The sequence below is a fragment of the Heterocephalus glaber genome, unplaced genomic scaffold, assembly GCF_053883595.1.
Source record: "Heterocephalus glaber isolate CG9 unplaced genomic scaffold, H.glaber_assembly_v1.0 deba00001523, whole genome shotgun sequence".
NCBI lineage: Eukaryota > Metazoa > Chordata > Mammalia > Rodentia > Bathyergidae > Heterocephalus > Heterocephalus glaber.
Genome location: NW_028258327.1, coordinates 19,963,972 through 19,979,021, shown reverse-complemented (window position 1 = coordinate 19,979,021; position 15,050 = coordinate 19,963,972). Strand labels below are relative to the sequence as shown.

The 15,050-nt window shown below is 36.0% G+C and overlaps 1 protein-coding gene across 13 annotated transcripts in view; it reads left to right on the top strand.

Moving 5' to 3' along the window:
* Positions 1 to 14,255, top strand: part of Orc3 (origin recognition complex subunit 3) — a 79,719-nt gene extending 65,464 nt beyond the window's left edge. For 6 of the 13 annotated variants that reach the window (XM_087188023.1, XM_004860230.3, XM_087188027.1 and 3 more), the window contains 7 exons: positions 306 to 439; positions 3,821 to 3,897; positions 4,980 to 5,080; positions 9,366 to 9,507; positions 11,892 to 12,008; positions 12,888 to 12,967; positions 13,550 to 14,255. In XM_087188023.1, coding sequence (XP_087044149.1) covers positions 306 to 439; positions 3,821 to 3,897; positions 4,980 to 5,080; positions 9,366 to 9,507; positions 11,892 to 12,008; positions 12,888 to 12,967; positions 13,550 to 13,655 — 757 coding nt within the window. In that variant the 3' untranslated portion in view covers positions 13,656 to 14,255. Of the gene's footprint in view, positions 1 to 305; positions 440 to 3,817; positions 3,898 to 4,979; positions 5,081 to 9,365; positions 9,508 to 11,891; positions 12,009 to 12,887; positions 12,968 to 13,542 lie in introns of all 13 variants that reach the window. The other 7 variants (XM_004860231.3, XM_004860229.3, XM_021240771.2 and 4 more) reach the window with 3 other exon arrangements.
* The last annotated feature ends 795 nt before the right edge of the window (positions 14,256 to 15,050 follow it).

The window sequence follows — 15,050 nt, the reverse complement described above, 5'->3', positions numbered from 1 at the left end:
CTGTAAAATATATTAGTTATTATTTCCATTTCATAGACAAGGAAGCCAGAGACACAGTATTATAAGTGTCAGAGCCGGGCTGTGAACTCAAATCTTTGTATATATTCTAAACTAAGCTTTAAGTGAGATGTCTTGAAAATACTTCTTAATGTTCACACATTGAGGAGAATCTCTGCCAAAGAAAGTTGGTAATTACTAATGAAGAGTTTATACAGTCTTCTGAGTAGAAACATTTAATATGTAAGACATGTTTTTAAGTATATTTATTTTCCTGTTATTATCTCCTTTCACTGATTCTTTTCCAGGATGTTTTCAAAAGATGAACTGATGACTATGCTTCAGAAAAGTTTCAGGGTTTTTAATTCCTCTTCTGAAAATCAACTTGGCAGCACAGTAAAGAGAATAGAAGAGTTCCTGGCCCAGTTTCAGAACCTTGGTGGTAAGAGTATAATATCCTGCAAATTCTTCCAGCTGTGACAGTTATTTAACTGAAATGACATGGAAAAGCCCTTGTTATGATGTGCTGAGATGAAGAGATAAAGTAGATCATGATCAATCAGTATAACAAGCCTCAGAATGCCAAATTATAACAGTCACAAATGGGCCAAATGCTTCTCTTCTAGATTTGGTATAAACAATGAAGAGCATCAAATGGAAAGGAAAAAAAATTCAGACATTTTGGAGGATTTACTTTAAAAAAAAAAGGCAACAGAAAGAGATCAAAAACATTAGTAGCACATCATAATTGAGGGCTTCTGTTAAATGTTACTTCTTAAGCATTCATCAAGTTCTTTATAGATTTCAGAAATGCTGCATAAATCGTTTGTAAGCCTGAAAAATTAGTAACTATAAACTGTCATAGCAATGAGGCTTATTGGTATGCTGATTACCAAAATGTGTATGAGGGCCTGTATTAATCTGATTTACCAAGGCTTGAATTTTTCTCTCCTAAATGAACTGAGGCAGCCCAGCACATCTCAGTGTTGGAGGGTTATGATTTTGCATATTTTGCATAACCTCCACATAAAGATTTTTTACCAAATGTTTGGAGTGCCTGATTTTATATAGGTAGTCATTTTCTGTTCTCTAATGCTGCAGATCTTCTGTGTTCTGATGTGGCATTCTGATTGATATTGAGCATTGATTTTTCATGGGCCCCTTTTTTACTCTTTTGCTAACGTAACAGTATGAATTTTTTTTTTGGTACGGAGATCCAACTCGGGACCTTGCACTTGCAAGGCAGGTGGCAGAACCACTGAGCTAAATCCCCGGCCCTAGGGGGAGTTTTAATGGAGGTTACAGCAAGAGACAGCTTGATATATAAGTACAGAGAACTAGACATGGAATTGTGAAGATTCTTATTTAGAATGTCCATTTTAATCCTTCCTGTTTTGGCAAGTGTTACTTTGTCCTAAAAATCCTTTGGATTTAGGAACTGCTTTTGCAGAAATCTGTCCATGTCTCTCCATCACTTCAGTGCAAGACATATGAGTGCTCAGTTATGAAGATGAAAGCGAAAGTCTGTCTGACTAAAGTGGCATGAGCAGATAGAATGAAGTTCTCCATAGACACTAAGGGGGTTCCCTCCAGGTTACCTATGTACATTGTTCTTTTGCTACCACAGTAGGACCTAAACTACTTTTAAGAAAATGAAATTGGGGCAAAGATGTAGCTCAGTGATGAAGTGCTTTCCTAGCATGTGTGAAGCCCTGGGTTCAGTCTCCAGTACTTAAAAAAAAACGCTGCTGATTCAGAAGATAAAAATATTAAAGGACTAGAAGTTAGAATCCTTGAGTCCAGCTACATCCAGACATAAAACTCCAGGAAGAAAAAGTAATTTGTTTGAGATTATACAGCTACTTCTCTTAACTACCAGTTCATTATTTTCCTCACCAGTTCACAATTTTAATGTCCCCTAATTGTGGTGACCTTACCAGTGAGGGATCACATGTAAGGATATAAACAGGGTAAAAGGCAAGAGTATATAAGTTTCAGTCTTATACAGAATTGGCCACAGAGGGATTTCTGTATAAAGAAACTACAAATATAATAATTTTTTTAAATGTTCGTGATACTGAGTTTTCAAACTGTGTTGTACCCTTATATATATATTTGAGGGGGTACCAGGGATCAAATTCAAGACCTTGAGCTTGCCAGGCAGGCACTATGTCGCTGAGCTAAATCCCTGGCCCTGGGTCTCATTAAGTTGCCCAGGCTGGGCTGGAACTTGGAATCCTCCTGTCTCAGCCTCTCAGAGTGCTGGGTTACAAACATGAGCCGCCATACCTAGCCATGATAATTTTAGAGTTCAAATAACATGAGCTGGTGGACAAACGTGATATGCTAGCACTCAGTAAAGGAAGCTTTTTCAAATGGAGACGTTAAAGATTAAAATGATTTACAGCCTAAAAAATGAATAAATTCACAAATTAAAGGAAAACTACTATCTTAAATATCTACATTACTCAGTTTTTCAAAAATCATAACAAAAGTGTAATTAAATCTCTGAATTGAATAAGTAGAAGTATTTGACTGTATGCTGTTTCTGGTTCTTTACCATTAAATACACATTACAGGTTGGGCTTAAAATTATAGAAGAGAAAGCTGGGCATGGTGGCACACGCCTGTAATCCTAGTACACTTGGAGGCTGAAGGAGGAGGATTGCATATTCTAATGCAGCCTGGGCAACTTAGCCACTTAATGAGACCCTCAACTCAAAAAATGGGCTGGGAATGTAACTCAGTGCAGAGGCCCTGGGTTCAATTCCCAATACCACTAAAAAAAAAATTCACAGCTAGGAGGGTTAAGAAGGGCAGAGTGTGGGGCCGGGGATTTGGCTCAGTGGTTCCATCACCTGCCTCACAAGCACAAGGACCTGAGGTCGATCCCTGGTACCAAAAAAAAAAAAAAATGAAGGGCAGAGTATCATATCAGATTTATTTTTAAGGCTTTGCTGCATGTTAATGAAATGGAGTAAAGAATTCAGTAGGTATCTTAACCTTAAATTGTATCTTTCTTGAGCCAGGAATTATTCAGAGCTAAAAAGAAATTTATCTTTGAAAATAATGTGTATTCTCCAGCTATATATACCCTTTTGTCTTAGACTTGGGGCAGACCAACCATGTGATGTCAAAATTTCTAAGGTGCACTTGCACTTGGAGGAGGATATCAGAGGTTCATGCACTCCAGAAGCACAGCTGTACATTTTTACTAGTTAGGGATTTCTGTTCCCTTTGCTGAAGAACCATGATATACTATATATACTTTATATATATATATATATATATATGTGTATATATATATGTATATATATACACACACACACATATACATACACACTTTACTGGATGATTGCACAACCTGTACACACTGTCCTCTTCATACTCAAAGAATTTTGAATTGGAAGGTTGAAGTCAGGTTTGCCAGGGTGTAGATTATGCTGTTTACAATCTTGCCATAGTCAAAGAAAGTTTCAATTTGTGTGATTTTTTTTTTAAAGCTATTTATAGCAGCCCAAATATTTAAGGCTTTTTGTTGTTAATTTGAAAGGACTGTGTTTGGTTATATTTTGTTTTCATTGTGATAATGCTTTTAAAATTCAGTAGCTTGTTTTTAAAGACCTTATTACAGCTTAAATTATGTGACATTTATTGATCTTTAGCTTCTGGAATATCTTGTATCTGATGAAACCTTGATCCCTTGCCACATTGGGGTGGGGGTAATGGTGAAATTTTTGCTTCCTTTGGATTAGCACAAATGTTTGTTCTCTTGACTTGGATTTACCCTCATTGCTATATAGTGCTTTTGTATTAAAAGCAGATGTCAAAGAAGAAGAAGATGCTTCTGGGTCACAGCCAAAGGGGCTTCCTAAGACAGACCTCTATCATCTTCAAAAGGTCAGATCTCTTTTCTTTTCCTTTCAGTTACATTGTATTTTGCTGTTCCCTTTTTTTAGTTTGTTGTCTAGATTCTACAGTGCAGAGTTTGTAATTCACTTCTAAATTGAGCATCCTGCTTATCCCACTGCTGTCCTCACCTCTGATGTGCACAGTCTACAATTCACTGGACAGTGCAGATGGAAACTGTTCCTGTAGGCTCAGAAAAACAATTAACTGGCACCAAGGGAAAATGGGAACATGGGTGCAAAAAAATGTTTTTGGATTATCCAGTGTATTTGTTTTTAAGTTTGATCAAACAGACAGTCAGAAGAGCCTAAATCATTAGTTTTAGATACTTCTTTTGATTTTTTAAAATGCATATTTGTAGTACAGTGTAGAGCAGGAATTAAGCCACAGTATATCCAGTGTATTCTTTTTCCAATAGTTTTAACTTTAGGATCTTGATTTTCAAAATGAAGAACCTTTTTGTACTATTATACCAAATTGTAATAAATGTAGCAGAAAATTTCAATCAAAGTGAAACAAAACACATGGAATTTATATGCACAGTATGGCAAAAAGGCAAGGTGGTCGTTGCTGGGGTTGTCCTCTTCCTCCCCTTCATCCTCCTCCCTCTTCTACCTCTTTTTTTCTTCCTCTTCTTCCTTTCTTAAGTGAACCAATGCATTATGAATAGTGAGTACTGTCATGTAACTTAGTGTGAAGTAAACTGCCCTTTTCCTCTCTCCCTGAAATTTCACTCGATGTATATTTAAAGTAGAACATCTAGGAGAGATTCTTGCCAGACCTCCTTAGAAATAAAGAACTGCAATGGGGTGTGGTGGTACACGCCTGTAATCCCAGCACTCAGGAGGCTGAGGCAGAAGGATCACCATAAGTTCAAGGCCAGTTTGAACTACAAAGCAAGACCCTGTCTCAAAAAAAAAAAAAGGAATAAACAACCCCATTTTGATATGGTTCTTTCTCTGCACATCCTGCCTTACAAAAAGGGCATCATCTGCCTCCACCTAAGTAACAGTTCCCTCTGAAAGTTTTCCTATCTCAGAATCATCAGGAAAGGTGTGTTCTTTCACCCATAGTCCTTACTGGAAATGAAAGAGTTAAGAAGATCAAGTAAGAAGCAAACCAAGTTTGAATTACTCAGAGAAAAAGTTGTGAATTTCATTGACTCTTTGGTAAGGTGAGTCTTGCTATTAAGAGCTAAAAGTGATGCTTTTTTCTCACATAACATTGGTGTAATGGCTGTTAATAGCCTATCTAGGCATTTTTCTCTTAGCCTTTTAGGTTCCTCTGTCACAGCTTAGAATTATTTTTTCCCTTTCTAGCTTTTTTATTTTACTGTCAGTTCAGAAATACAGTTTTAAGAGCCAGACATGGTGGTACATACCTGTCATTGCAGCACTGGCAAGTCTGAGTCAGGATTGTGAGTTTGAGGCCAACCTGGGCCACATAAGGAGACCTTGTCTCAAAATAAACAAAAAAGAAAGAACAGAAGGAAGTGTTTGCATTACATTTTATCATTGGTTGTCTTGTAGCAGTTAATGCTGAATCCAGGCCAAACTCAGAAAACAGAGCTATACTTTTCTATTTTGTCCTGAGCAAAGAACTTTTAATTTTAAAGAATATGAGTGCAACTCATTATAAACACTAAATTCATGTTGAGGCAGGCATCTACTCAGTAAATGTAGAAGCTTACTCTAGTCTTGCCAGTATTTTAAAATAATTTCTTTTGGGGAAACCTAGATCATTCTGAATCATGGAATCATTTATAAGCTAAAACCAGTTTTATATGATTGTAAAATCACCCATCTAAACTATCTTTCAGGAATTTAGGTCATGCTACAGGAAAAACATGAGAAGCATACAAAATAAAGTGATTGAATAATTTAAAAAGTAGGGGAACAAAATGTGTATCATTGCTTATTATCTTTTGATGGTAGTTCAAACCCAACAGCAAGAGAGGCACTGAATAGAATAACGTAATGAAAAATGGCAGTATTGAAAATACTTTATTTTATACTTTATAAAGTATTTATACTTTATAAAGTATTGAAAATCCTTTATTTATTCAATAGAGTATTGAAAATAAAGAACCGTTTTCTGACTAATAACATTTCTTCCCTCAAAGTAGAAAGTTCCATTTTTCAGGACAATGTGGGGGAGGAATCATTGTTCAATTTATTGGAGAGAGTATTAATGCTATGAAACAGGGGAAAATAATCAGCCAAGTACAATAAGAAGATTAAAAACAAGTATGTCATAACAAAGTGATGCACTCCAGTATTAAATTGACCTACAGGTCAAAAATTACATTTTAGAACTGACAGAGTTAACCTTGTTCTACGAGGCTTTTCTGTTCTTGTAATTTCTAGCCCCAGGCTCCTGACTTCTCTTTTTTGTCAAGTTGTAACTAAAAATAGTTTTGCCAAGTGATTTAGCATCATTGATAAGCCAAATATTAGGTTCCCCAGTTCATGTAACTCTCAAATTGTAGGTTCTGAAATCACACTAACCATTCCTCTTTAAAGATCTTTGACCTAATATATCTGACTTTTTAACCTTTTTGAGCAATTATTGAAACAATGTTGAGCATGATTGAAATGAGTTTTGTTGTGAAACCACAAAATCTTGCATACTAGCATTTACTGTCTCTACCAAGATTATTTGTCCCAGGAAGGAAGAGATTAGAATTATAGCATGATAAGCTAAAAGGAACATGGGGGCTCATGTGGCAGCTAAAGCCCAGTGAGAGGTTATGAGTCTGCCAGTGTCACAGGTTCCAGTCTCCTAATATCCATCAGAAGGTCTTCTCCATTTCTGCATACTGCCCTCAAGGCCCACAGTACAGATCTGAACAGACTTGGAGTTCTAGAGAAAAGAGTTCCTTTAAAAATAAGTATCAGCAGCAGACTTTGGTAGGCAGGGTTCACAGTATATCATGAATAGCTCTTGGCAAAAATACTGATAATCAAGAATAAGTTGCCAAATTTTAAGTGCCAAGAAAAAGTTACCACTTTCTAAGTTACTGTTTTTATCAAAATTAAGATTCAACCTCATAGCCCCTGTTGATAGAAATCCTACCAGTTCCCCCAGAGCCATCTATTTGGGGGAAGGCCTATTCTTTGTTGTAAACTGCTCTGAATCCAAAATGAGCATCACACAGTGCTGCGGTGCCAGATTCATTGCTTTTTTTTTTTCCCTCACAGCAGAAAAGTTTCAGAAGTGTATTTTTATGGCCATCTCCAACCGTACAGTTGGACAAAAATTAGGATGTATGATGCTGTTTTGTCACTATTTTTCAACAGATGTAGTCCAGTGGAGACAGAATAAAGGCAGATATCTTATATGCCTCTGCTGGATATTCTTTGAGGATACCAAAAGGGCCTTTTGCCTTGGGATTTGCCTGAATTTCTAAACATTAAATGTAAAGACATTTAAAAAGTACAGGATGGAATGCAAATGTGACACAGTAGTTTCTGTAATTGAGTCTATCTGGTTGCCTTGTTAGGTTTCTAATCTTTATTAACAGCAGGAACTTCAACAAAGTATCTTAATGACAGTCATGATAGTAATTGGGAAGTAACAGCACCAAGTTGTTTTAGGAAGAGTTTACAGTCAAAAATTATGAACTGGTAGCCACCCAGCCAGGCAGTCAGTCACAGAAATAACTTCCTCAGACTATAGCCAAATTATCTGAGTCTTAAGTAATTGAGATGATAGTAGAATGTTGGCCCTTGGTGAGTATCATACACTCTTTGCAAATGGCTTTTATTCCAGCAGACTCTGGAGGAGTACCATACAGAAGTAGTCAGTAGCCCTTTAGGTAGGAGGAGCGATGTGCCTATTTTTATTTCATCTGTTCTTCAAAGCCACTGATCACATCAGGCTAGAGCAACTATAGGGACATTTTCTAGGAAGTGGTATCCTGTCCAAAAAGGAGAGAAGGGCTAGACACCTGGAAAAAAGGTATAATGTCTCTGCTGTCTGAAGTAGCTACTTTTCTTTGCCTGTACTAATAGGAAAAGAGCTAACACAATCTGTCTTGTAGCTTACATATATACTTTTAGCTCAGGATTGGACTAGGCCGTGGGAATCTGCTTTTGGAGGCATGTGAGTTAACTATTTTAATCCACTTCAGAATTTATAGCTATCTTTGGATTGTATGTGCAGCCAGAGCTTCTTCCTTCCGGTTGGCCCCCTCCAGGTTATCTAAGAGTGATTTCACTGTCATGGCACAGACCAGCTGGTGGGCATATTATACATTCAAAATGAACCTCTTAATGCCTTGTTTTCTAAGTTTAGATTTTATCAAAATTGGTTTGCCATTTAGCATATAGGTGAAAAATAGAGAATTCCAAATGATGCTGGGTTTTTTAATTGAAATTTTATTAATGAAGGGCTTGGCATGATGGTGTATGCCTATAATCCCAGCATTCAGGAGACAGAGGCAAGAGGATTGCTGTGAATTCGAGGCCAGCCTGGGTTTGCTTAGTGAGTTCAAGGCCAGGCTGAACAGTATAGCAAGACCCTGTCTCAAAAAAAACCAAAAGAAAAAAGAAACCTATTAATGGACAATTAATTTTTCAGTACTCTGAAACTAAAATTTAGTCTTTGCTGCCCTCAGAAGTAAAAACAAATCCAGCACATAAAGAATTTCTGAGGTATCATTTCTGTGAAAAATATCAGCTAAAATGTGTGTGTGTGATACAGAAAGTTCCCTGAACTATAAATTCCAGGCCTGTGGCCTATACTTAACATCAAGAAAGAAGTGAATGTTTGCTCTGAAGAGAATGTGGATATCTGTTTTCTAAAAAATTTACTTTAAGAAATTCATTAGTATTTTTAGAAATTATACTTTAAAACTTTTAAGCTAATATGTAATATATATTTATCTCTAAAGGTTTAACTCAGAGCCAAAATACAGAAGTTTCTTGTAAAGAATCTAGAAGAATTTTTTTTAAAACTATGGGCTGAGTCCAGTGCCACATGCCTATAATCTCAGCCTTCTGGGAGGCCCAGACAGGGTTGGCAGTTCAAGCCCATCTCAGACAACTTAGCTAGACTCCTATCTCAAAATTAAAAATACGAAAAGGACTAGAGATGTAGCACAGTGCAAAGACCGTAGCTTCAATCCTCAGTACTGCAAAAAAAAAGTAACTAATAATAATAGTAATATATGGATAAAGTACACTTTGGGGGAGGGGGCATACCAGGTACTGAACTCAGGACCTTGCACTTGCCAGGCAGGTGCCGGTACCACTGAGCTAAGTCACCAGCCCAGGACAATAGAGTACACTTCTGAGTTACACTGCACTGGATCCACTATTTGGCTTTTGTTTCTTTTGCTTCTCTATTTAGCTTTTTAAGTAAATTGTTCATCCCTACAAAGAGATTTGATAAAACAGTTATACTGAAAATAAAACTGTGCGTGTCCAAATGCTGATACCTGACTTCGGCTATTTCAGAGAATACCTTCTGCCTCCTGAAACGCAGCCTCTGAATGAAGTGGTGTACTTCAGTGCTGCTCACACACTCCGGGAGCACTTAAATGCTGCTCCACGAATCGCCCTCCACACTGCACTCAACAATCCTTATTATTATCTAAAGGTAAGAAGCAAATTTAGCTCTCTGACAGTTGAGCTCAGGCTCCAAGCTTCAATGTCACAAAAAAAATTGTAATTTTGCACTTGTATTTTAATGAGCAAAGAGTTGAAAACTTAGGGTTGCACTTCTTACATATCTTGTAAAAACTTTTTCAGAGGGAGTTTCCAACCTATTGAAGTAGCCAATTGATGTTGCCAATTTTGACCATATGAAACTGTCTTTGCCTTTCATTTAATAAAACTAGGTCATAAGCAGAAGCCTAGACTATAATGCTACTTAGTCTTATGAAAATAAAGGAAATGTTGCCTAATGAAATTACTTTAAGATTCAAATGGTTGTTTCTAATAGAAAAAAATAAATACTTATGGATGTCACCTTGGATCTTAAACCAAAGAAAATTTATTCTGAGAATATCTGCAGAGCTGAGTGTAGGAAATGGCCAGGAATCTGCCATGAAAATGCCAGGGGCAGCAGAGCCACTTGCCTAAAATCTAGACACAACCACCAGTCATGACAAGCTCTTTCTGCAAAGGAGATTAAGACAGTTTAGTGTTTTTAAAACTAACATTTTTGGGCCAGGGATTTAGCTCACTGGTTCCGGCGCCTGCCTTGCAAGCGCAAGGTCCCAATTTCAATCCCTGGTACCAAACAAAATAAAACAAAGCAACAACAAAAAAACCATGCACATCTTGGGCCAGGGATTTAGCTCAGTGGTTTTGCCGCCTGCTGCACAAGCGCAAGGACCTGAGTTCGATCCCCAGTACAAAAAAAACACAAAAAACTAGCATTCTTGTGACCATGTACTGTTAAAACATTCAAGATGCTGTATGAATGTATGTGAAATAATTTGGGAGGAATTGTAAGTTATCAATTCAGGTAAGTACCTAGAGGTAATTTCCCACAAAGATACTTAAGAAGTGGCTCCATGAAATCCATGATGAACAACCCAACTTACTGGTTTTCCATTGCAGAATGGCACACAAATATTCTCAGTATTTTTTTTCCATTTTTTCCTTTTCTCATATTTTTTCTTTTCCCTTCTTTCCTTTCTCCAACCCCTTCTACTTCCCCTATTCCTATAGACCTTTTCTTCCTATTATCTATTATATATTTGGATCCTTATTTATGCTTTTAGTTTTTCACACTAGAGAAACTATTTGGTATTTACACCTGTGTGTCCTATTTATTTCACTTAAGGGTATGGCCTCAATGTACATCCATTTAGCTATAAATGTCTCTAGTTTCTCATTCTTTATGGATGAGTAGTACTCCATTTTATAAAAAAACCACATTTTCTTTATCCAGTCTCCAGTTGATGGGCATTTGGGCTGTTTCCAAGTTTTAGCTATTACAAACTGTGCCGCTATAAATATGGATGCATAAATATCACTGTGGTATGATTCTTTTAATTCTTTTGGGAAGAAATGGGACCTCTAATCCTAGTTGTTTGAGGTATCTCCATATTTATTTCCACAGTGGTTGCACCAGTCTGCCCTCCCACCAACAGTGGAGAAAGGTTCCTTTCTCCCCACAGCCCCACTAGCATTTGTTATTGGTTGATTTCTTGATCACGCTCCGTATTTTAAGAGAGTACTGAGTACAAAGTTAGTGGTCTTTAATTATGGTGGTAATAGCTTGAATGATTTCATATTTTTAAAGTTATTTTCAATATATAAATTACAAATTAAAACCTTATATCGTCATCTTTCTTCTGGCTAATGGTAGGTCACAGAAGAAAAGTGATAGGATTTTGGCAGTCTTTGGGAAGGTAGAATGTCTTGTGCAGGTTTTATATGTGAGACTTTGTGTTGCTTAATAAGAACCATGGATTTCAAATGGGTTAAGAAAACACTGATGGTTTCTGTAGGGTTTAAGATCTGCAATGTTGACAATACAGTCTTATCTTTGAGAGACTACTTATGCCTCTAATAGTGATATGTCAGTATTTACAGTGTAATAATTGCTAGAACTTGGCTAATTATAAATATTGGAAGTACCATTTTATTAACTATTTCTAAAGAATTCTGTAAACTTTTTATGGCAATTAGAAATGCATTATGGTCTAAGTAAATAATAATTTATGATTGGGGCCCCGGATTTAGCTCAGTGGTACAGCACCTGCCTTTCAAGTGCAAGATCCTGAGTTCGACCCCCAGTACACACACACACACACACACACAAAATTCACGATTAAAATGAAAATTTTGCTTGTCTTCTGATCTTATATTTTTCTATTGATAAGGAGTTAGAGGGATTTTGATTAAGATCTAAACCTAAATAAGTATTTAATAAAGGAAATTAAAAACATTTTGTTTACTAAATTTAGCTTTAGAGGGGTTCACTAATGTCTGATTTTGTTCCTAATCATTTCTAGTATTATTTTTTAGAATGAAGCACTGAAAAGTGAAGAGGGCTGCATTCCAAATATTGCCCCTGACATCTGCATAGCATATAAACTGCACCTGGAGTGTAGTAGGCTGATCAACCTTGTGGACTGGTCAGAGGTAGGTCAAGGAGAAAATGGCAAGCTGTGTATTTATCTGAGCATCCATGATAACTGTTTTGGAACATTTTATACTTTTGCTATTTCTGAAATCAGCTTTTATTTTTTAATAGCTTATCTTTTATTGTGACAGCATAAATTGCATCATATTTCAAAAGTTCCTTAGAAAGTAGCACTCAGTAATATTCTCAATTTCCTTTCCTCTGATCCTGCATTCTTCAACCAAGCCACTTCTGTGTTCATGCCAGGTCAACATTTGAATATATGATCTAACCTAACACTTAGCATTAAACAATTTAAGTCAGTCCTATGGTATTCCACAAAGTTAGTTATATTAATAACTACTGTTTCCCTTCTTGCATAAAAAAGTTGGTATGACTAACAGATTTAGCTATCAGGAAGTACAAGGAATACTTGGCAAGGCAATGGCCAGCTGTTGTTATTCTTTAAAATAAATGTCTGTATTCTTTCCCCCCATCAGAATAGTGTTACAAAGATCTTAACTCTGTTGAAGCCCCTATTTGACAGACATCACAATTGAAAAGAAAAGTAGGCATTCTGCAGGGGAAGGGAGTAAAGGGTTCAGGGCTTACTTTGCCTTTTAACTGGGACTACCTTTGTTTCTCCTTTTCTTTACATACTTCTTAGTTCTCTGAAACAAGATTATTGAGGGACCATAACATAATCTTTCAATATATAATTGGTTTTAAATGATCCTGTGTTAAGGATTTGAACAATGAAAAAAAGAAATGTGCCAGCCAGCTATCAGCAGCAGCAGTGTTAAACCTGGCTTAAGTATACAACCATCAAAAGGAGTATAGTAAAAGATTTTTGGCAGTTGTTTAAATTTTTTTATTTTCCCATCTTGTGTTCCCAAAAGGCTTTTGCAACAGTTGTGACAGCTGCTGAAAACATGGATGGAAATTCTGTGGCCTCAGAAGAAATGAACGAAATAATACAGTATCCTTTTAAAACCAGTTTTACAATGTCCAAGTACAGAGTATAAGTTTATAGTTTCTCAGGCTCAGGATTTAGCACAATTGTAGAGCATGAATTTAACATGCGTCAGACCCAGGGTTCAATCTCCAGCACCCAAAATAAATAGTTTCTCCAAATCTACATTAGAGATTCATAAAAACAAGTTAATACCAACTGTATCATCCCAAAATATCTTAAATTTCTAATATTCTGAATTGAGTCTAAAGAGAGATCAAATCTAAAATATTTGGCCTCAGATTGATATCATGATATTCCAAAATTTAACAAAAATGGAACTGTCATTATTGAATTCTCTATTTTTCTAATGTATTTTAGAAGTTGAGATTTAGAGCATTTTTTGTACTGTGAAAAATTAGATTTAGATGTTAAGTGCTTTTCCATTCATGTGTTATTGACAGTGGATTCTAATTACATTTAATGTTTTCCAGGAAGAGTTATAGCTTAATTAAGGAGTATATATTTCTACTTCAGTTTACCAACAAATATTTTTAACCTTTTTGCAAAAAATATAACGCAGTCAATTTCTTTAACTAGAGTCTCCAGCGCTCGGTTTATTAGAGCTGTTTCTGAACTAGAACTTCTAGGATTTATAAAGCCTACCAAACAAAAGACTGACCATGTGGCCAGGCTAACATGGGGAGGCTGCTAAAAAAGCAAATAGGTGAAGCCACAAGTATCACGTTTAGCTTAATAGAAAAGTGAAACCAGTCATATTTATATGCCACTAGAGGAGACTATTTTCATGAGAAAAATGTATAATCCCTTTAGGATGTTTATCCAAAAAGTGCACAGCTAACCTCAAACAGTTGTATATTTTAAACTTTGGAGTAGTTTAGAATCCAACAAATAACATGCTTACATTATAATTAAAACCTCTCATACTCATACATTATCATTGTACTTTTCACAGTCATGAAGAATAAATCTTCTTGAACATATATATAAATATAGTTAAGTTTCTTCATCCAGGAATATAAACTGTTTGCATTGGGTAGCAGTACTGATTCTTCCACCCTTAATTTTTTATTGGCATTTGTCATTTAGTACCTTAAGTAACATGAATATCCTACAAATTTGTTTTTCCCAGTGACTACTAGACTGCTTCTGCCTTCCCATTTCCTTTAGTCTTAAAACTTGCAGTGTCCCAAGGTGGTTGGCTTTACACTTAAAGATACTAAATATTGTACTTCTGGATGACCCTCGTGGAGTCTTACTGGCAGTAAAAATAAATTTGTTATGTGAAATCAAATAGAGTCCACAATTTACCTTTATAGTATTTACCTCAGTATATTTTCTCAATATTAGAATCATTCTCCTTCAGTCAACTGTGCCGTTAACCATGTGTTTCTTTTTTATACAATTGTTGCTAAAAATCCAAATAATATGCACATGATTTTATGGATTTTTTTTTTTTCTTTTGCCAGTTTAAGTGAGGCAGTCAGCCACAGGGAAGGTTTTCCTATACTGTATGTTAATGAGGATACTATCAATATCTACAATGTGGTTTCTTCCAACTTTCAACTATGAACACTATATGAAATTATTTAGAAACCATTTCTTTAAACAATACTCATACAGCAAGAGGCTTACAGTATAAGGTAAAGAGGAAACTGTACAGAGGAACTAGCCTCACAAAAACCAGCAGATTTTCAACTCGGGCACAGGTTCCCTGAGCTGAGTAGCCTTGCTTTATTTTCTTTTACTGGGTACTTAGCAGAACTCATGCAATCTAAACTGCATGTCATGCATTGAATCATGTTGATTTCCCCCTCTTAAAGATGGAAACAAAAGCTTGACAGAAACTGCCTTATCTTCATAGTGAACACCCAAAAGAGCTATGAAGTGAAAACATGAAGCCAATATGTGGTAATTATCAGTAGAGCCTATGAAATGGGACTTCAATTGTGTTTCAGTTCTTTAATCCAGGAAAACAGACAACCTCAACCAGAATTTACAAATGGGGTATTTTTATTCACTTAATTATTTTAGTTAATGAAATATTGATCTGAAGACTGTGAATTAGTTTAATTTGATTTAAAAAACA